We start from the raw sequence: 22,121 nt of genomic DNA on the forward strand, positions 1-22,121 counted from the left end.
TAAACATGTAATAGTTTACAAAATTGTAGTAAATTTTCAATAAACTAAGACTACATAAAGATTGCGTATGCATAACGACTAAATCAATAATTAAACAACTAGACAAACTGTTACATGAACTCTTGAAAGCCATTAAAAAATGAGCACTGTTACATGAACAGTAGAGACGGGAAGGCATTAAAAATGCCATACTGCGCCCCCACCTGCACCCCCTTGTTCTGCTCCCCCATCTCAACTACCTAGTACCTACTTTCTGAAAATTATTAGCAAATGATTTAACTGAGCAGAGTAAATTTTGAGCATATTCATTTGTTTTATTAGTACTTTTTATTTAAGACTTTTCTAAGCTCGAAACTGTCCATTTTTGGTTTGTTATCCTTTTCTTTTTAATTTCCGGCTGAATATCCTTTTCAGTGTTTTTATTTATTTGAACTTAGTTATATAGGGAATTTTTAAAAGAAATCTATTAAATGGAACACTTATTATTTTGAAAAATGAGAATTAAAAATATAAACTATTAAATCATATTTAAATAATAAGTACTAAAAGAAAAAAATAAATATTTTTTATAATAATTATGTGATTATTAACTAACTTTTAATCTTTATCATTTATAACTGTTGATCATATTTAGGTTAGTTGCATTGCAAAGAACACAACCCTAACTGCTTGGCCAATGAGATTAAGCGTCTATGCTTTGTATTTTGTAATAGGTTATGGGACGGTTATTTCCTAATGACAAGCTTTTGCTTCTGCAAGCATCGAGGAGGAAGGGGCATGTTGTGGTTGTAACTGGAGATGGAACAAATGGCACTACATGAGGTTTGCAAGGCATTTCTTGTGTTATTGGGGCATGTGCTTTTGTTTTTAACTTAGATACATGTTAAGATGATGACAGTAATTGTAATGATACAATAGGTGAGTATAACTGATGCCAACATTGTTATTGCTATGTTAATTTTATATTCTATTCTTCTGACACATTTTTTTTTTCAAATTATGTAAACTAGATTTTGTTTTCATGGTTGTGTTTTTTTACTATATTTTTGGACTTTAGGCCGATATTGGTCTTTCAATGGGTTTCCAAAGTTTCCAAAGTACAGAAGTTGCTAAAGAGAGCTCTGATGTCATTTGGGATGACAATTTTGCTTCAGTTGTGAAGGTCAGTCCTCATTTCTTATTTGGGAGAATTGAATTGTTCTTACTCAATGATGCATGTTTAACATCTACCTGAAATGCAGAATTATAATTTTTTGAATACTTCTGTGAGAGGTTTATATAGAATTAAGGTGCATCCCATGACGTCAAATATTATTTTGTGTAAGATGATTACAAATTGATGTTTGAAGCATAAGTGGTACTGCCTTTCAATTTCTTTTGCCAATTCAGCTCATCAAATGAGGGCAGTCTGTATATGCAAATATTCAGAAACTTATTCAGTTTCAGCTTACAGTCAACATAGCAGCACTCGCTATAAATATTGCTGCTGCATTTTACACTCATGGCATCCCACTAAATACAGTACAAGTTTGCTTTCTGTTTGTCTCACTGGTTTCTACTCCCTCATTTATTCAGAAGGTAATCCTTATGAACTATACCTTCATTAATTTCTCAACAGCTTCTCTGGGTAAATTGGATACTCTTGGAGCATTGGCCTTGGCAACTGAACCCCCACCAATTGATTCCCTGATGGATCAAAGTCCATTGGATCGAAGGTCAGTTTTTTTTTCCTGCGTTTTTTTAATGAAAGAAAGAAAATTAAAGAGAGGAGAATAATGTACAAGATCAGAATGACAAATCCTTCACAAAATACCAAAACAGCAGGGTACAATTAAAGTGAGAAAGTAGTAACACATTGATGCAGTAAAAGGCATTGTGAGTCACTCTAAAAATAATCAGCAGCCAAAAGCTGTAAAGATGCTAGTGAATGCTGAATTTGTTATGCTTCCATAGATTTTACATAATGCACTTGTGTACACTACAATGGACCTACTGTTGAAGTTCCATTACTAGAACATCGAATGCAGTGCCTATTTTTTTTTTTAATGGTTTTTGTGTTATGAAATTGGCAGTATCTTTTTTTATCGTGAGAATCGGAGACGGGGAATTTATAACAGCTCATGCACCTTGCTTAACCAATTGAGTTAGCCCCCTTCGACAAATTGAGAGTATCTTTTTTGCTGTACAGAACCTCTTGTATCAAATATTATGTGGAGGAATCTGCTCATACAGGTGAATTCTGTTTCTCGTTTAGTAGCACCTCTGTTGTCATTGAAGCTGGCAAGGATTTTATTTTGATGTGGACCAAGCCACAAATAACTAACTAATGAATGTTAAAAATATAATGCATTGCTTATGTCAATATTATTTCTTGATCGTGAACTTACTGGGTTTGAGGGATGAGCCCAACCACCCTGCAACCGAAGTGAAGAACATCAAATGTCACAAAACCAATAATGCTTGCATTGTTTCTTGAATTTCCCACCACCCATGAACATTTGACTGACCAGAAAATGAGTGCCCTCTGTTTCCACTCATGCCAAATCTACAAGTCAATGCTAAAAGCCAAATATTTTCCTCCTCACACATCTGAGACTGAAGGTTAAAACTACTCATGTGGTCCATCAGGCTATTCATTATCGAAAGAATGTCTGTCATTCTGCTGTTTGACTTATCTTGTGCTTCGAATCTATGGACTTTGCTTTAGAATTCAACCCAACTACAACCAGGATTTGGTTTTAGACCTTTGTTTTTCATTAATTTTCGCACTCATGCTACCTTATTCCACCAGCCAACTCTTGCATATAGATTTGCTAGCTGTTGAAGTGTTGCTGAGCACCCCGGTTCCATCTACCTACTCTCTGCTGCCTGGATGCCAATTTGAACATTGCCATGAAGCCTAGAGAAAGAAAGCAGTGAACCCCATATTACAGCATTGGGAAAAATAGGCATATTTTGGATGAAATCACGAGCCCCTAGAAGTAAACCAGGCCAACCAAGAAGATCTACAATGCAAGAATAATGATCTAGCTCTGGCTGCACACCATGCTCAACCATGGAATTAAAGTAAACTTGACCTTCTTTGACAAGACCTCCATGCCGACACGAGGATAAAACACCAAGGTGAGTAACAGTATCAGGATTAACACCTCGCTTTATCATCTCTTCAAAGAGTATGATTGCCTCATGTGCAAGCCCATGTTGTGCATATCCATGATCATGGTGTTCCATGTGACAACATCCCTGCTCACTGTATTTTCAAATAAGTACAAGGCATCATCAATTGCCCCACATTAGGAATACATGGCAACGAGAGCATTATTAATGTGGAGGTAAGAGTGAAAGTCCATTTGAATTATTTGGCAATGAGCACATCTCTCATGCCCCAGTACTCCACTGCCCATACAAGCACTCAGAAGACTGGTGTACGTGAAACAATTTGGTCTCGAATCAGAACCCCTCATTTGTTGGAAGAGCTCCAAGCACACGTCAAGACTCCATTCTTGCGCAAATCCAGCAATAATGGTTGTCCACGAAACTACGTTTCTCACAGGCATTTCTTTAAACACACGGTATGCATCACCCAACAAGGCATATCTTGTGTACAAACTTATCAAAGAACTTCCAACATAAACACTGGCAATGAGGCCAGTTGTTATTGCTAGGCAGTGATGTTGGATTCCTCCTGAAAGGTCACGCTTGGACCCACATGAGGTCATGGCTTGTGACAAGAAGAACACATCAACTCCGGACCCTTGTTCCATATGCAGAATAGAGGAGTGAATAGTCATTTCAGTTTGAGTGGCTGAATTATGAGCAAGAGGAATTGTTGCATTGTTTTCCAACATGTCATCAATAAGCCTAAGACGACTCTCAACATTAGTACCACGTTTTTGGGGGGATACAAGGTTAATGAGCATTAGAGCATTAGATAAGCCTTTGTTTGATCTGGTGAAAGGCCTAAGCAATTGATTCTTAAGACAAAATGTTGGGTTCCTAGTGAGTAATGCATTAATTGCTTGAAACCTTGGAGGGAATAATTCTTGCTGGTGCAAAACTTGAAGTTGAGAAAATCAAATTCATTGAGCACGTGGGTCGAATAGTTGGTGGGCATGTGGTAAATAGATGCAGCAAAACGTTACGTGGTTGAAGTCAATGCCAATGGGGTACTACGGTTCAATTGATGCAGCTAAGTTGCTTAATTAATTAAACAGACTTGAAGAAGCATAAGTAATTTTAGTTGTGTTTTGGGGGACTCTATATGCAGTGGGAGAAAATCACGGCCATAACATAAGGTATTTGGTTTGTAGTTGGACTTGGACTTAGACTTGAGTATCATCTATCAATCACTGTGTTAACTCAGATTTTAACAATACTATGAAATGCCTGAAAGTCGTTACATGGTTCTAGTGATTGAAATTTATATTATACCAATCAATTTAAGAAAAGTGCTGGACACTAAGAAGGAAGATTGTTAGAATTTATAATATCACATTAAAAATCCCCGTTTAATAGAGTGAAAAGAAATGAACAAAAGTGAATTGAGATGAAAATTTGAATTAAAATAAAAGATAAAAATGAAAATCTCATCTCATTTTATTGGTCATTTAATTTCTTTTTCTTATCTTTCTTTACAAACAAACTTTTTCTTTACAAAGGAATGGACCCTTAGACACCATGATCACTTTTTTATTGGTGAAAGAAAGGAAGGAAAAAGTCATGCATAATGTTTTCATTAAAAAAAAATTTGTATTATTCATCTATTTCTAAATTTTAACTTTCACACTTTTATTGATATTTTTAATATTTTCTACAAAATAATAAAATATATCTCAAAATGTAAAATGATTTTCTAAATTAAATATTTTAAACTAATTCCAATTTTTTTTATAAAATCACTTCAAATGAATTCCTTCACACTAGGGACGAATCCAGAAATAGGTAAGTGGACGGCTGACAAGTAAATCAAGGTTTTTTTCCCATCATGTGTCAAGAAGTAAAAAAAATATTAGACAAAAGTATTCGTTATATAAAAAATATAAAAGTTATTTAACATTTATTTTGTATGGTAATTTAAATATTTAATATCATATGTTTAATAATTTCGCATCGTGTATTATTGAAAACATAATAAACAGTTTCTTAAATAAATACTATGTATTTTCTGTCAAAAAAAATATGTATCATTAAGTTTAACCAATACTTGCAAAGTAAATTAAATAAAAATATCTCTATTATCAAACAATTGAGGAAAAATAAGAAATAATAGGAAATATTGTCCTCTTTATCAAGAATAACATTTTTTTATTATGTAAGGATAAATTGAAGAAAAAAAAAAGACTTTTGAACTGTGAAGTAAATTGTGAGGTTGGATAATTTGAGAGACTTATTCACTCTCAAAAGCAAAACTCGCTTTTAATATATAGAGATTGATTATCAATTATCATGCATAGTTTTTTTAAAAAAAATTTAAAAAATTACAAGATTATATTATACAAATTTAACATTTTGTGTAAATAGTTTTTTAAAAAAATTGGGGAGAGGATCGAACTACCCTTATCCTTCTCTTGTGTCTGTCCCTGCTCCACCTCGCACTGCGTGTTGTAATAGAACTAAAATGCTTGCTCAATGATTGATTATTTTTTAAAATTTAAAATGATATTTATCCAAATGATAAACATTGAGTTGCTTTCCTCTAACCTTATAACATTATTAGCATGTGATTGATTATTCCCAAATTTAATCGAAGAGAATGTTTAAAACAAAAATTAATTACAAATTTCCCAAAAAGAAAATTAGAAAATTGAATAAAAAAACGAATTATATATTGCAAATGAGTTTCCTTATTCCCCCCTTTTGAGGAAAAAGGAATCAAAAAGCCAAATTAAATACTATGATTTAATTGCGAAACCTCCTTTTATCTATTTATTGACATGGACAAGAAAAGCACAATGATGAGAGACAAAAGAAAGTGAAATCTAACAGGTTTTGAAATACCAGTTGATAAGCTCTCTAATTCAGGTTCCCTTTCTTGACAAAACAACTTTATTAGAACATTTATCCAATCTCAAAGAGCAACATGGGACCCATTCGTGCTCCCCATCTTTTAGGGTTTTGTTCTTCTTATTATTATTGCTGCTATTAATTATATTTTATATTGTTTGCCATATGATCAGTTTAAATCATTCCACTATGCTTTCTCAAAAAAAAAAAAAAATCCACTGTGCTTTCTTTGTTGTCTCAATTAATAGTTACATATCAATTCATTTTTTGAAGGCATAACAATTAATAAAATAAACTTTATCCTCATAATAAAACCTTTTTTATACACATATAATTAATAGTCAAATTTTGATCTATATATTTAATAGATTTATCTGTCTATAAACAAAATAATTTCATTAATATATACACATGTTTAGTTTTAATATGTTAATAGCTTGAGCCTGAGCAATTCAGAGTTATTGATTATTCATCAATCATATATACTACAAGTACAACGAGTGATCCACTTTAGGCACATAAACTTCATCAAACAAGTACAATATTAATACCAGTCAATAAAGTTAAGATTTACAAAAAAGTTGGTAAGGAGGCCTACAATGAAGAACCTTTTTCTTAGTATAAATTTTTACACTTGTGAATCAATTAAAATTAATAATATATGTGACTCTTAAGATAATAATTATGGTTATGTTAAAAAAAATAGTTGAAAAGTTATCTTGAAGCTGAAAAGGTAATTGAAAGTTAAAAGTTAGTTTATTAAATTATACATGTTTGATAAAATTAACTGTTAAAATAGTTAAAAGATAAAAATGAAAAAAAATATTTTATTTTAAAAAAGGTGATAAGAAAAAATAAATAAATATATTGGTGATAAAAATGAAAAGAAATATAAAAAGTTAAAAATTAACATATTTTAAAAAATATTACTTCAAATAGCATTTAAAAAAATAAAATTATTAAAAAAATTATTTACTAAATAATCAAACAAGTTTTTGAGCTAATAAAAAAATTTAAAAATTAGCTAAAATATCTTTTGAAACATAATCTATATAAATTCAACAAATATATTATAATTGATTTACACTAATAAATTAACAACCGAACAGTTTAAGGACAGGATATACATGCCTTGATTGTATATGGGCTTGGTACCCTTTGTACCCATCACATATGTATATATTTTCTCTTTGCTGATAAAAAAATTTTAAAAAAAAAAGCATAGACATTTATTCTTTTTTTAGAAGACATAGACTATTTATTCTAATTTCAACTATACATGACATTTTGTGTGTGTGTGTGTTTTTCCCTTCCTGCTCACTATTTAGCTAAATCAATTCCTACCGATTTTTAGTACTTTTTTCTTTCTACTCCCAATTTTCGTTTTCTGTCATCAATTATTACAACTAAATATAACGATGCTACATACATCCATTGAAACTAAACCTAAAAAATTACACTCACTGGACTTGCACACTAATTTGGTATAATAATACATATTATTTATCAACAAGCTATTGATTCAAATATTATTAGATTAATACACTTAACTAAGGTCTCCAGATTAAAAAAAAAACCATGATTGAAAGATAAGATTTCATAAAAGATAATTAATCATGTTGTTCAATAAAAATTAATCATCAATAAATTTCATATATAATTCATACAAATAACATGATACATAAATGAAACTCATTATTAAGATAGATACACGTGAGCCACCTGATGAGAAGTTTTGCCACAAAAGAGAGCCAAAAGCCCTAAAGCACGCATGACCCATGATTACTGAGGAAAAGCATGTAGATTGTATTAGGTCCATCTTTCTTTTTGTCACTATTTGCTTGCCCTTTTTCAGAGTGAATATCCTTATACATAATGAGGGGTTATTTATTTTGGTTTTGGTCATCATCAAGTAAGTGAAGTACTCTTTTCCAATTAAAAAAACAAATACAATACCACCAAATCCCACTACGGCAAACTTTTGACAAATTTCACTCGTTCTGTCTTTTCTCAAATTCATTATTTTGTTTGGTCAGTTTTCATTGAATACACTATTATTAACAAATCAAAACTACTCCAATGTCATATACTGCATGCTACGGGCATGAACTGAAAGGGACATTAGATATGGTAGTTTATTGTTTTTTCTCCTTTTCACATCACCATAATGGCATAAACTAATATTTTATGATATAACGTGGTCTTGTTAAGATTCTCTATTAATCTCATAAAATGATTTCTAGCTGTGGGGAAAAAGTAGGTAATTCCATTTGAAAAAGAAAAGGGAAGGGAAGAAAAATTAAAAGGAAAAGTTTGGGGAAAAGAAAAGGTTGATGTTATATATCTCATCGTGAAATGGCAGAAAGGGAAGTTTCAGTCTGTCCATTACAAACATTTTTTTTTAATTATAAAATTGGTTTGACACAGAAAAGAAAAGTTTCACATATGTTTATTAAACACACGAATAATCTCCGCATATGTTTATTTGACTTTGAAAATGATCGGAAATGTACTTACCAATTATGACTTAGCACACAATAAGGTGGGTACCGAAATAAAGGTAAGAAATATAGCTAAGACTACACCGTACATAAATATCAAACTGATAAATATTAGACTTGAAAATGTTGTTTTTTTATCTTTATAATATATTTTTTGTCCTTATAATTTTTTTTCTTTTCAAAATGGTCCTTGTAAACTTTAATTTTTTGGTTTTAGTTCCATCCTCTGTTTTAGTTCTTGTAATATATCAATTTTTCATTTTAGTTCCTATAATATTCTATTTGATTATTTTGAATTAATTTCTTTAAAAAATATTTGGTAGGACTAAAAATAAATGATCTAAATATTATAAGAACAAAAATAAAATATATATATATATATATATATATATATATATATATATATTATAAAGAGAAACAAAATAATAAAGACCAAAATTATAAAAATAAATTTTACAAGGACTATTTTTGAAAAAGTATTTATAACAACCAAAATAAAAAATAGTAGATTACATGAACCAAGATTCTCTAAAATGCCCACACTTTCATCTTGCATGACCCCCTATTTTGCTAAAAGTCAGCAACTTCGTTGCCTTCTTGAAGATGTAAGGAGTGATTAACCATTCTAGATCATTTTTATAAATAAAATTTCAATATAAATATTTTTTAAAATAATTTATTAATATGGGTTTCTTTTGAGAATTGACCGATCAAAATTTATAGTTTAACTAGAGAATAAAAACACCAAAATATTTAGTTAAATTATTCTGGAATGTCATACATGGCTAATTTGAGCTTTGACATGCCAAAATAATTTTTTTTTTAAATAAACTCATTTTTTTCTGCACTAACCTTTTGTTAGTTTATGAACTCATAGTTTTCTGCATAAATAATTCATAAGAATGTACAAGTATATGAAGTATAAATTATAAATTTAGCATAATTCATGATAATGAATTAATCGTTAAACACTAAAATTATCATTCATCTCAAACAAAAGTCTCAGTAGTCTCGTTATTTATTAATAAATGTATATGACCAAGACCAACTACATATAATCAACAAGTTTGTTTCCCAAATCACTTTGTCATCATTCTCAATTTGACGTGCTTTCTTTGGACCAAAAGTCACGTCGGATTCAATCCGCGTTAATGCTTTGTTTGTTTAGTTGGATTGGAAGGATCAAGCAAGCAGCACTAATGCATGGAGGAGGGTAAAGTCAAAATTTCCATAGTGGGTGTCCTAATTTCTTCCTTTTTGACCCTAATGACATACTCAATTTGTCAACCTACTTTTTCCAAGTTCCAATTCCTGGGATTTGGGGGAAGGTTACTAATTATTATTTTCATAAATATTTTCACTCTTAAACACAACAGTTTTAAAATGTTAATATAAAAAAATATTATTTCTGTAATATTAAAAAGTAAATTATGAATCTAATTTAATTCTATAAAACTAATTTGATTTTATAGCGGTTTAATAGTGGGAGACAAAAAAGCCTAACAAAAAATTGTTAGAATAAACACTAATACCATTTTAAAAAATAAATTATAAATCTAACTCAATCTAATAAAAATAACTTATAAGATAGAAGAGTAAAATTACTCTCACTTATATATATTACTTTAATCTCATGAGTAAATAATGTGAGATACCCAACGTGTAATTTTATTAGAAAGATGAATGACAATTAGCAACTAATATTTTTTTAGACCTGTATATTACATTGGCTTTACAAATTGCTAAAGCTAACATCAGAATATGATGACAAGTTCAATAATTTAAAATTTGGCAAAATGTCAAAGCTGTAATGTCCGTGAACCACAGGTTTAACCCTATAGAAATTTTCTCACCATTTCCTCGTAAGAAATATATTTTAGTTCATAAAATTTCCTAGTTTCTGACTTTTACGATTGTGTTGATTCCTGACCCAATTGAGCAAAATCAAATTAAAATATCTCTTTCACATCTGCATTTCCATGTTTTTGGGTTGGAAATTTCAAGTACATTGAGCATCCCAAAAGAGAAGGTAACTCCAATTCAAGCCCACCTCTTTGTTGATATAAAGAGAAGTAAAAAGAGGGTCAAGAGATGGGATACCCACAACTTCCTATATTGGCTTGCATCCTTATTCCTTCAAAATTTCAGCTACCTGTCCTTTACCTTTGTTAAAATCTGTGTATAGGTGGAAATAATTCTAAATCTTCTAAAATAATCTCTTCATGAATTTTCTAATTATTAAATAAATAAAATTCAATATTTTTCAAATATTTATAAGGTATAAAATTTTCAATTGATATTTTATAATATAAAAGAAGATTAATAAAAAGGTTAACAATAATAATCCTTAAGCGTTAAAAAAAAAATTATAGTATGGCATTTCAAGAAACAACATGGAATTTTTTTTTCACCATATTACAAGTTGAAAGTATTAACGAGTTTTGTTATAATTTTTTATCATTATATTATGAGAAAAGAGGTGTTGTAATGAAAATGTAATTTTTTTATACTGTTATTTGATCACAAATTATAATTTATTATAAATTTGTTGATTTTTTACAATAATTATCTAAAACTTATATTAATGATAATTTTTTATTGATTGATAATGTAAACATCAGTGCATTACCATTAAACTCTTATATTATATATGTGAAATATTCACTAGTTTTATAATTAATCTCTACAACAAAAATTGATTGTTCATGTTTAAAAAGTCTTCCTTTCAAATCTTGTTTTTTTCATTTACATAAACTGAAATATGTGCCTGCACAAGGGGTAACACTGTAATTTTATCCTCTCTAGCTTCTTCACTCCAAAGATTACTTCTCTTAGTATTTGCTTATTTGATTCCTTAATTGTTCGGAAGGTAGTGTACTAAAAAAAAAAAATTAACGCTCAAGTAAAATCTGGACACTAAACAATAATAAAGAATGATAAATGAAAATGAACAATTGTTTTACTTTAAAAATTTTATCATTTTGGATCTATAAATTTGTATACATAATTTAGCCTTAATCACTATTATGATGTTAATTGTTTTGATAATCTTAGTTTGTACATGATTATTCAATCATAACTTATAGAGCGATTCAGGCAGCCGAATATCTTGACTCTTTTAGTGGTTGTTAGTTTGAGCTCTTCTGTAACGAATGGAATGTCACGTGGGGAGAAGGTTAACAATACTGCTGAGTCATCAAGTGAGAGAGGATTGCATAACAAACTTGCTGATTTTGAGGAATTGGGACGTGGGAAGAGAGAGAAGAAACCAAGTTGGAAAATAACGGAATCCCACTAGTGTATAAGGGAAAGTAGTGGGAGTGTGATAGGCATGATGTATGATGAATGAAAATTCTCTTCCTCTCTGATTATTCTCTCTTCCATTCTGAATTTCTTTTGCATCTTGTACTTTTGCTCTTATTTTCACACTGAAAACTAAGAGTTGTTATCCATCAATAAAAGTACTTCGTCCCTTTCCAATTGAATTACTGTTTCATTAATTACTTAGCATTACATTGGTGCTTTCATCTCACCATGGCAGACAACACCCGTATGAAGGAGGTTTATGCAGAATTGAAGAAAAACGCTGATGCGATTACTCGTGTTAGTGACGATCTTCAGAACCATATTGAACGGTTGGAAGCTACAAATCACGCTCAGATGGAGAAGATTGAAGTGATGCAGTCGACGAATGATTCTCAATTCTCACAACTGAATGCAGTAATGTCACAGGTGCTACAGCGTCTACAAAACATTCCGATGTCTTCCCATGGTGCATCGAACTCACAGAAAGAGCAGCAGAGAAGTTCGTTTCAGGTGAGATCTGTCAAACTTGATTTTCCTCGCTTTGATGGAAAAAATGTGATGGATTGGATATTCAAGGCTGAACAATTTTTCGATTACTATGCAACACCAGATGCTGATAGATTGATTATTGCTTCAGTACATTTAGATCAGGATGTTGTCCCTTGGTATCAAATGCTTCAAAAAACTGAACCATTCAGTTCATGGCAAGCATTTACTAGAGCCTTAGAACTTGATTTTGGACCATCTGCTTATGACTGTCCTCGTGCTACTTTGTTTAAACTGAATCAATCTGCAACTGTGAATGAATATTATATGCAATTCACTGCTCTAGTAAATAGAGTAGATGGATTAAGTGCAGAGGCAATTTTGGATTGCTTTGTTAGTGGGTTGCAGGAAGAAATCAGCAGGGATGTGAAAGCAATGGAACCCCGTACCTTAACCAAGGCAGTTGCATTGGCCAAATTATTTGAAGAAAAATACACTTCTCCACCTAAAACAAAAACATTCTCAAACCTAACCAGAAATTTTACCTCAAACACTTCAGCCACACAAAAATATCCACCAACTAACCAAAAAAATGACAATCCAAAACCAAATTTACCACCACTTCTACCTACACCATCAACCAAACCATTCAACCTTCGAAACCAAAACATCAAAAAAATTTCCCCTGCTGAGATTCAATTGAGAAGAGAAAAGAATCTGTGTTACTTTTGTGATGAAAAATTTTCCCCTGCACACAAGTGTCCTAATAGACAAGTTATGCTGTTACAACTGGAGGAAACAGATGAGGATCAAACTGATGAACAGGTAATGGTGACTAAAGAAGCTAACATGGATGATGATACTCATCATTTGTCCTTAAATGCTATGAGAGGATCAAATGGTGTGGGCACTATTCGATTTACTGGCCAAGTGGGAGGCATAGCAGTTAAGATATTGGTGGATGGAGGTAGCTCTGACAACTTCATTCAGCCTAGAGTGGCTCAGGTGCTTAAGTTACCAGTGGAACCAGCTCCTAATCTTCGAGTTTTAGTGGGAAATGGACAGATTCTGAGTGCAGAAGGAATTGTTCAGCAATTACCATTACATATTCAAGGCCAAGAAGTGAAAGTGCCAGTGTACTTGTTACAAATTTCTGGTGCAGATGTGATATTGGGGTCCACATGGTTAGCAACATTAGGTCCTCATGTAGCTGACTATGCAGCATTGACCTTGAAATTCTTCCAAAATGATAAATTCATTACTTTACAAGGTGAAGGTAATTCAGAAGCAACACAGGCTCAGCTCCATCATTTCAGAAGATTGCAAAACACAAAGTCAATTGAAGAGTGCTTTGCAATACAATTGATTCAGAAGGAAGTACCAGAAGACACTTTGAAGGATTTACCAACAAATATTGATCCTGAATTGGCCATCTTACTCCACACTTATGCTCAAGTGTTTGCAGTACCAGCATCACTGCCACCTCAGAGGGAACAGGATCATGCTATACCACTGAAACAAGGGTCAGGCCCCGTTAAAGTAAGACCATACAGATATCCTCACACACAAAAGGATCAGATTGAAAAGATGATACAAGAAATGTTGGTTCAAGGCATCATTCAACCAAGTAACAGTCCATTTTCCTCACCCATACTGCTTGTTAAGAAGAAAGATGGAAGTTGGAGATTCTGCACAGATTATAGAGCTTTGAATGCAATCACTGTGAAGGATAGCTTTCCAATGCCAACAGTGGATGAACTGCTAGATGAACTACATGGAGCTCAATATTTTTCAAAACTGGATTTGAGGTCAGGATACCATCAAATTCTGGTACAGCCTGAGGATAGAGAGAAAACTGCTTTTAGAACACATCATGGCCATTATGAATGGTTAGTGATGCCATTTGGTCTTACTAATGCACCAGCCACATTCCAATGCTTAATGAACAAAATATTTCAGTTTGCTCTCAGAAAATTTGTTCTTGTGTTTTTTGATGACATCTTGATATATAGTGCTTCTTGGAAGGATCATCTCAAGCACTTGGAATCTGTGCTACAGACCTTGAAGCAACATCAGTTATTTGCTAGATTGTCCAAATGTTCATTTGGAGATACAGAAGTTGATTACTTGGGCCACAAGGTATCTGGGTTAGGAGTTTCCATGGAGAATACAAAGGTACAAGCAGTATTAGATTGGCCTACTCCAAATAATGTCAAGCAGTTAAGGGGATTTCTAGGCTTAACAGGCTATTATAGAAGATTTATTAAATCTTATGCCAATATTGCTGGACCATTAACTGATCTTTTACAAAAAGACAGTTTCTTATGGAATAATGAAGCAGAAGCAGCATTTGTCAAGCTCAAAAAAGCCATGACGGAGGCTCCAGTATTATCACTACCAGATTTTTCTCAACCATTTATTCTGGAAACTGATGCATCAGGTATTGGTGTGGGAGCAGTGTTGGGACAGAATGGCCACCCAATTGCTTATTTTTCAAAAAAATTGGCACCTAGAATGCAGAAACAATCAGCTTATACCAGGGAGTTGCTAGCTATTACTGAGGCTCTATCCAAATTCAGACACTACTTATTAGGCAACAAATTCATTATCAGGACTGATCAAAGAAGTTTGAAAAGTTTGATGGATCAGTCTTTACAAACCCCTGAACAACAAGCTTGGTTACACAAATTCTTAGGGTATGATTTCAAGATTGAATATAAGCCTGGGAAAGATAATCAAGCAGCTGATGCTTTATCAAGAATGTTTATGCTAGCATGGTCAGAACCTCATTCTATCTTCTTGGAAGAATTGAGAGCTAGACTAATTAGTGATCCTCATTTGAAACAGTTGATGGAGACATACAAGCAAGGTGCTAATGCAAGTCATTATACAGTTAGGGAAGGCTTACTGTATTGGAAAGATAGAGTAGTAATACCTGCTGAGGAAGAGATTGTGAACAAAATACTCCAAGAATATCATAGCTCACCTATTGGAGGGCATGCAGGTATAACTAGAACTCTGGCAAGGCTGAAAGCTCAATTCTACTGGCCTAAGATGCAGGAAGATGTCAAAGCTTATATACAGAAATGCTTGATTTGTCAACAAGCTAAATCAAACAATACACTGCCAGCAGGACTACTCCAACCTTTACCTATTCCTCAACAAGTTTGGGAAGATGTAGCCATGGATTTCATCACAGGTTTACCAAATTCCTTTGGATTATCTGTCATAATGGTAGTCATTGATAGACTCACCAAATATGCTCATTTCATTCCATTAAAAGCTGATTATAACAGTAAGGTGGTAGCAGAGGCATTTATGAGTCACATAGTCAAATTACATGGGATACCAAGATCTATAGTGTCTGATCGAGATAGGGTTTTTACCAGTACTTTTTGGCAACATTTATTCAAGTTACAAGGTACTACATTGGCCATGTCATCAGCTTATCATCCACAGTCAGATGGACAATCTGAGGTGCTGAATAAATGTTTGGAGATGTATCTTAGATGCTTCACGTATGAACATCCTAAAGGTTGGGTAAAGGCATTACCATGGGCAGAGTTTTGGTATAACACTGCATATCATATGAGCTTAGGCATGACTCCATTCAGAGCCTTGTATGGGAGAGAGCCTCCTACACTGACCAGGCAAGCCTGTTCTATAGATGATCCTGCTGAAGTGAGGGAACAATTAACTGACAGAGATGCATTGTTAGCTAAGCTTAAAATTAATTTGACAAGAGCACAACAGGTCATGAAGAGACAAGCAGACAAGAAGAGGTTGGATGTGTCATTCCAAATAGGAGATGAGGTACTGGTGAAACTGCAGCCTTATAGACAGCATTCTGCTGTCCTGAGAAAGAATCAAAAGCTGTCCATGAGATACTTTGGACCATTTAAGGTGCTGGCCAAGATTGGTGATGTTGCTTATAAGTTGGAGTTGCCTTCTGCTGCACGAATTCATCCTGTTTTTCATGTGTCCCAGCTGAAGCCATTCAATGGGACTGCTCAAGATCCTTACCTGCCATTGCCTTTGACAGTCACAGAAATGGGACCAGTTATGCAGCCTGTGAAAATACTAGCAAGTCGAATTATCATCAGAGGGCACAATCAGATTGAGCAGATACTAGTGCAGTGGGAGAATGGCTTGCAAGATGAAGCTACTTGGGAGGATATTGAAGATATCAAGGCAAGCTATCCTACCTTCAACCTTGAGGACAAGGTTGTTTTTAAAGGGGAAGGCAATGTAACGAATGGAATGTCACGTGGGGAGAAGGTTAACAATACTGCTGAGTCATCAAGTGAGAGAGGATTGCATAACAAACTTGCTGATTTTGAGGAATTGGGACGTGGGAAGAGAGAGAAGAAACCAAGTTGGAAAATAACGGAATCCCACTAGTGTATAAGGGAAAGTAGTGGGAGTGTGATAGGCATGATGTATGATGAATGAAAATTCTCTTCCTCTCTGATTATTCTCTCTTCCATTCTGAATTTCTTTTGCATCTTGTACTTTTGCTCTTATTTTCACACTGAAAACTAAGAGTTGTTATCCATCAATAAAAGTACTTCGTCCCTTTCCAATTGAATTACTGTTTCATTAATTACTTAGCATTACATCTTCATAGTCATAGTCTTTGATTATGCTAAGGAGTGTGTCCACTATTCGGTTAGTCGAACACTAGAGAACCTATTTTGGTGCTTTAGAGTTCTGATACTTGAACTCCTCATCCAAATATCCGAAACTTTGAAAATTGATATTTTGAAGTTATAGATTCATTTTGAGTGTTCGACACATGGACTCCTACGGTATAAAACCCGATATGAATTTCAAGAAATCCAAACTTAATTTTTACTCAAATAAACGACACATTCATTGCCTAAGTTTCTATGACCCCGGAGTCCGGAGGGAGGTCACAAGAAGACCCATTAAAAAAATCAAGAGAAGAATTGAATGAATGAATGGAGCAGCTACAATGCTTCCAAATTTAAAAACCCCTTTAGTCCACAGTCCACTTTCTAAAATTCTGATACCCCTTTTGAAAACCAGACACCAATCATCAAACCAACAAACACTCTCAAACTTCAAAAACCAACGCACACCTTCTTCTTCTTCTTCTCTCTCTCTCTCTCTCTCTCTTGTTATTGCTGCAGTGCTCAATCAAGTACACCCATCATCCTTCTTCTCTTCACGCCTAGCACTCAAATTTGTAGCGCATGCTATAACTATTAACTAACCCTCTGTCCCTTCTTGCAACAATTGCAACCTCCTTCCTTCCACTCTTTTCCCATCATCATTCCACACCTACCTTTCTCTCTCCCCCATGTTTTAACTTTCTTCAACACTCACTGACTTTTCCACTATCTCTTCCTTCTTCCATTCACATCATTTTCTCTTCCTTCTTCCTCCCCCTTTTTGTTGTTGTTGTTGTTGTTTATTTATCAATTATCACCATGCCCCTCAAACAATTCAACCAAAGCTTGCAACTTTGACAACCCTTTGGCCTCTTCTTCTTGTTCCCCTTAATGGGTCTCTCTCCAATTCCCCTCACAAAGCCTATCTATTCTGATGTCTGAATTTCACTTTGGTTTTCATATGTTCCCAAAGGCTACACCTTTGCGGGTGTAGAAGTGGATAATTTCAGAGTTTTTGGGACACCCCATTTTGAAGAAAGTGTGTGTGTGTGGCTGCAGCTATGGTCGCAGAAGCTTGGATTGTAAAGATGGGTAACCAGGTAAGTTCCAATCTCAAGCATGCCCTTCTTCTTGAAACCTTGACAAAGAGAAAACCGAACCACAAGAGGTCAGATACTAAAGAAACCATAGGTATTCTTTCTTTTGAGGTAGCAAATGTGATGTCAAAAACTGTGCACCTCCACAGGTCACTGTCAGAGTCTGAGATCTCAAAGCTGAGGAATGAGATCTTGGACTCAGAGGGTGTTAGGAATTTGGTGTCCTCTGATGAGGATTATCTCCTTGAGCTGGCTCTGGCAGAGAAGCTTGAGGAGTTGAATAGGGTTGCTAGTGTTGTCTCTAGGTTGGGGAAGAAGTGCTCTGAGCCTGCCTTGCAAGGGTTTGAGCATGTGTATGGGGACATTGTTGGTGGGGTTATAGATGTCAAGGAATTGGGGTTCCTTGTTAAGCATATGGAGGGAATGGTGAGGAAAATGGATAGGTATGTTACTGTTACTAGGAACTTGTACAGTGAGATGGTGGTGTTGAATGAGTTGGAGCAAGCAGTGAAGAAGTTTCAGCATAATCAGCATGAGGAGAGTAGGAGGGCTTTTGAGCAGAAGCTCATATGGCAGAAGCAAGATGTGAGGCATCTTAAGGATGTTTCCCTTTGGAATCAGAACTTTGATAAGGTTGTTGAGTTGTTGGCTAGGACAGTTTGTACCATTTATGCCAGGATTTCTGTGATCTTTGGAGAATCTGCTTTGAGGAATAATGCCCTTGGACCTGGTGTTGGTGGAGGCTCGCCAGGTACGCAAAATGAATCGGGGTTTGTGTCGGGCCATGTTAATGCTCACACAAGTTCGGAGAGGTTGAAGCGCAATCAGAGCAAGGGAAATGGATTCCATCCGGGTTCGGTTGGAAGAATGGCTGTGGCGGAGAGAAGGGGAGCTACTAGTAGGCCTCAGATTGATTTGAGGAGAGGCGAGTTGGTGCCTATTCGACTTGAAGATTTTGGTTTTCCATGTGGAACAAGTGCGGGAAGACTTTTCATGGAATGCCTAAGTTTGAGTAGCTCAGTTTCAAAATTTGATGATGCTGATGATGTCAATAGGGAGGACCATCATAGTAGCTGTTGCAGTGTTGGGATAGGGAATAATAGCATGAAGATGGAGCACGCGTGCCATTCTGGTATTCTAAGTCATAGCCGAAGTGGCGTTCCTTTCACCGGAGATCTTAGACAAGCCAAATCTGGTGTACAAAGTTGCTCAACATTAGGTCCCAAAAGTAGGTTAGCTGTTTATGCTCCTCCTTCCACACTTGGAGGCTGTGCTCTAGCATTGCACTATGCCAATGTCATAATTGTCATTGAGAAGCTGCTTCGCTACCCGCATTTAGTTGGCGAGGAAGCGAGGGATGATCTATATCAGATGCTACCGATGAGCTTAAGGTTATCTCTCAAGGCCAAACTGAAGTCCTATGTCAAGAGTTTGGCCATATATGATGCTCCTCTTGCCCATGACTGGAAGGAGAATCTTGATGGGATACTCAAGTGGCTCGCCCCACTTGGGCATAACATGATCAGATGGCAAAGTGAGCGTAATTTTGAGCAACACCAAATTGTTAGCCGGACAAATGTTCTGCTACTTCAGACTTTATACTTTGCTGACAGGGAAAAGACCGAGGAATCAATCTGTGAACTTCTTGTTGGGTTGAATTACATATGCCGGTATGAGCATCAACAAAATGCTCTACTGGATTGTGCAAGCAGTTTCGATTTTGAAGATTGTGTGGAGTGGCAATTGCAATGTGGAGATTCTTTTCTCAATTGATTTGAGTACATTTTAAATTTTGAAATCTTCAATATGGTGGTGAGCATTTTCTTGTTTTTAAATATCTTAGGATATTATCTCAATAGAATGTGGAACTATGAGCTTTGCACGTTGAAGATTAATACTGTTGAAGACTTGGATGTATTTATTTACAGTTTGACTTGCGTAGTGGATAAGCAGTCATATTTATAAAGGGGCATAGAAGTTAATGCTGAACTTGTATATATATTTATGTACAGATTGCTTACTACTTAGAGTATGCTTTGTTAGAATTGTTGTCATGAATACCACAGAAACTAGTATTGTTATCTTAATTTTTAAGCTGGTGTTGACTTGTTGGTGCTTGTATTTCTATTCTAGTTCTTTTGTATCATGATCAAGTCATAAGGTCTAGTTTTCTTGCCGGTATGTTAATTTTCCCTTAAACCTTTCTAAGCGGTTCATAGTGCCTATTCAAAGAATGAATGCATACTGAATTATAAATTGCTATATTTTCCTTAGGATGGAGTGAGGGACTTTACATTGTTTGAAATTTCCCAGATAGTACTGATGAAGGGAAATACTGTACATTGATGCTGTCTCTCTATTGGTTATCAATCTATTAAAGATGCTTGTTCCTGTTACGGACTTTGAATTAAATCACAAATGTTGGATTTGTAGCATATGTTGATAACTTTCTTTATTTAATCTGTCATGTTTGAACCTCCAGTGCTTATCTTTTGTCTTTATGATTGCAATATCGTTTAGGATGTCATTTATAGGCTAGATCATTGTTGCTCTTCTAGAAAAAAGTTTTCTGAAAATTGAATATTGAATTGGCAGCTACTTTTCACAATCATGAAAAGATATCCAAACAATAATTCTCCCAAGATTCTATAATTTTCTTTTCCACCAGAAAAACTCTTCTAGATTTTTGTACATGTTAGAGAATCAACATACATCCACCACTCTGCTCAAATCTCTTGATTTGTTTCCATTATGGTGATAAATATGGGTGTCCTACAATGCTGTAGAGGCCAAGATGAGATTACCATATTGATGAAAAAGAAGTGACTTATGCTTTCACTGCACTGTTTGAACCACTTTACTAACTTAGGAAAATCACACTATGACAAGACTGCCTTGACTTGAAGTGGCACAGCATTGCTGATCCACCATGCTGTCACCTGTGACATTCATTTATAACCCCAGCTGAAACTTTATTATCTTCTGCTTAATTTTGCTTCATATCATATCATAGTAGCATACCAGTACCTCTATATAATATTATATTAAACTCATGTCGACATTTATGCTAAAGCAGTTTTTTCATTAGGAAATCATAAATCAAATCACCCCAAAATGTGTGTGCGCTCTGACAGTAGTCAAGAATATAGTATTTCAGTATTTGTGATATATTTTATGAATGAATTAAAATATTGTTATTTAATCACAAATTAAAATTATTATTATTATTATTATTATTATTATTATTATTATTGTTATATATATAGTAAATTTATTAATATTTAAAATAACTATCTTGTAAAATGACGCTTATTAAATTCATTTTTTCTTTGTTAAAACTTGAAAAATTAGCCTGTGATGTAAAAAAAAAAAAAAGAAGATCAACATAATAAAACCTGGATTTTTAAAGATTCATGAAATAGTTATATTTTGGGGTGTAGGACATTCATGGATTGTAGTGTTATTTTCTTGTTTAAGCATAAAAAGTGACAGATCTGAATTAAACTTTTTCCTTCATTTAGTTGTTATATCTTAGTGGGAACACAAAACACTAGCTACCTTGTCAGTTTAATTAATATAATTACTAAGTCCAGGCTGGGAAAGTAGGCGCCATGAAGTGGCATAAGTAACATAGGTGGGTAGATAGAAGAGGGCATTCACTCTGACAATAAAAGGGCCTTCCAAATAGTGTGTGTAGTTGAGTGCCATTAATCTTTTGTGGGGGGTTGAAGTTGTGGGTGGTTTTCTCTTTTATGAGTTGCTTTTCATTATGTGACTCAAAATCAAGGTCCACACTTGCTAGATTCTTCTTCCTCATTAACATATGGGTTTGTTTCGGTTCATGAAATCATGGCCATAGAAATATTATAAGCCTTTTGCATAAATATCTTTTGAAAAATATTGTAATCATGTAAAATTGAGAAGTTTTTATTATTGGATATAAGGTATTTATGATGGTATTGCATTTTTTATGTAATAACTGATTTTGTCATACAGTTGATGTTAGCAAAATTAAGATTAGCGCCGTTTCTTTTCTTCTTATTTGTGACTTAACATTTATGATGTTAATTATTATTATTATTATCTCAACTATA

At 33.9% G+C, this 22,121-nt stretch overlaps 2 protein-coding genes across 2 annotated transcripts; one reads left to right on the forward strand and one right to left on the reverse strand.

Annotated features, from left to right (window-relative positions):
- Window positions 1-1,309: 1,309 nt before the first annotated feature.
- LOC106794946 (pentatricopeptide repeat-containing protein At2g37320) lies at window positions 1,310-4,070 on the reverse strand (the record flags this gene model as incomplete). The annotated part of the gene is given in 2 exon segments (XM_041006257.1): window positions 1,310-1,730; window positions 2,388-4,070. A coding segment is annotated over 1 exon segment (912 nt), but the record flags the coding sequence as incomplete, so codon positions are not given.
- Window positions 4,071-17,199: 13,129 nt separating this feature from the next.
- Window positions 17,200-20,121, forward strand: LOC100817480 (protein PSK SIMULATOR 1). The gene has a single exon (XM_003536801.5). The coding sequence runs from the start codon at window positions 17,992-17,994 to the stop codon at window positions 19,798-19,800; it is 1,809 nt and encodes a 602-aa protein (XP_003536849.1). The 5' UTR covers window positions 17,200-17,991; the 3' UTR covers window positions 19,801-20,121.
- The last annotated feature ends 2,000 nt before the right edge of the window (window positions 20,122-22,121 follow it).

The sequence above is a fragment of the Glycine max genome, chromosome 10 (genome assembly GCF_000004515.6).
Source record: "Glycine max cultivar Williams 82 chromosome 10, Glycine_max_v4.0, whole genome shotgun sequence".
Lineage (NCBI taxonomy): Eukaryota > Viridiplantae > Streptophyta > Magnoliopsida > Fabales > Fabaceae > Glycine > Glycine max.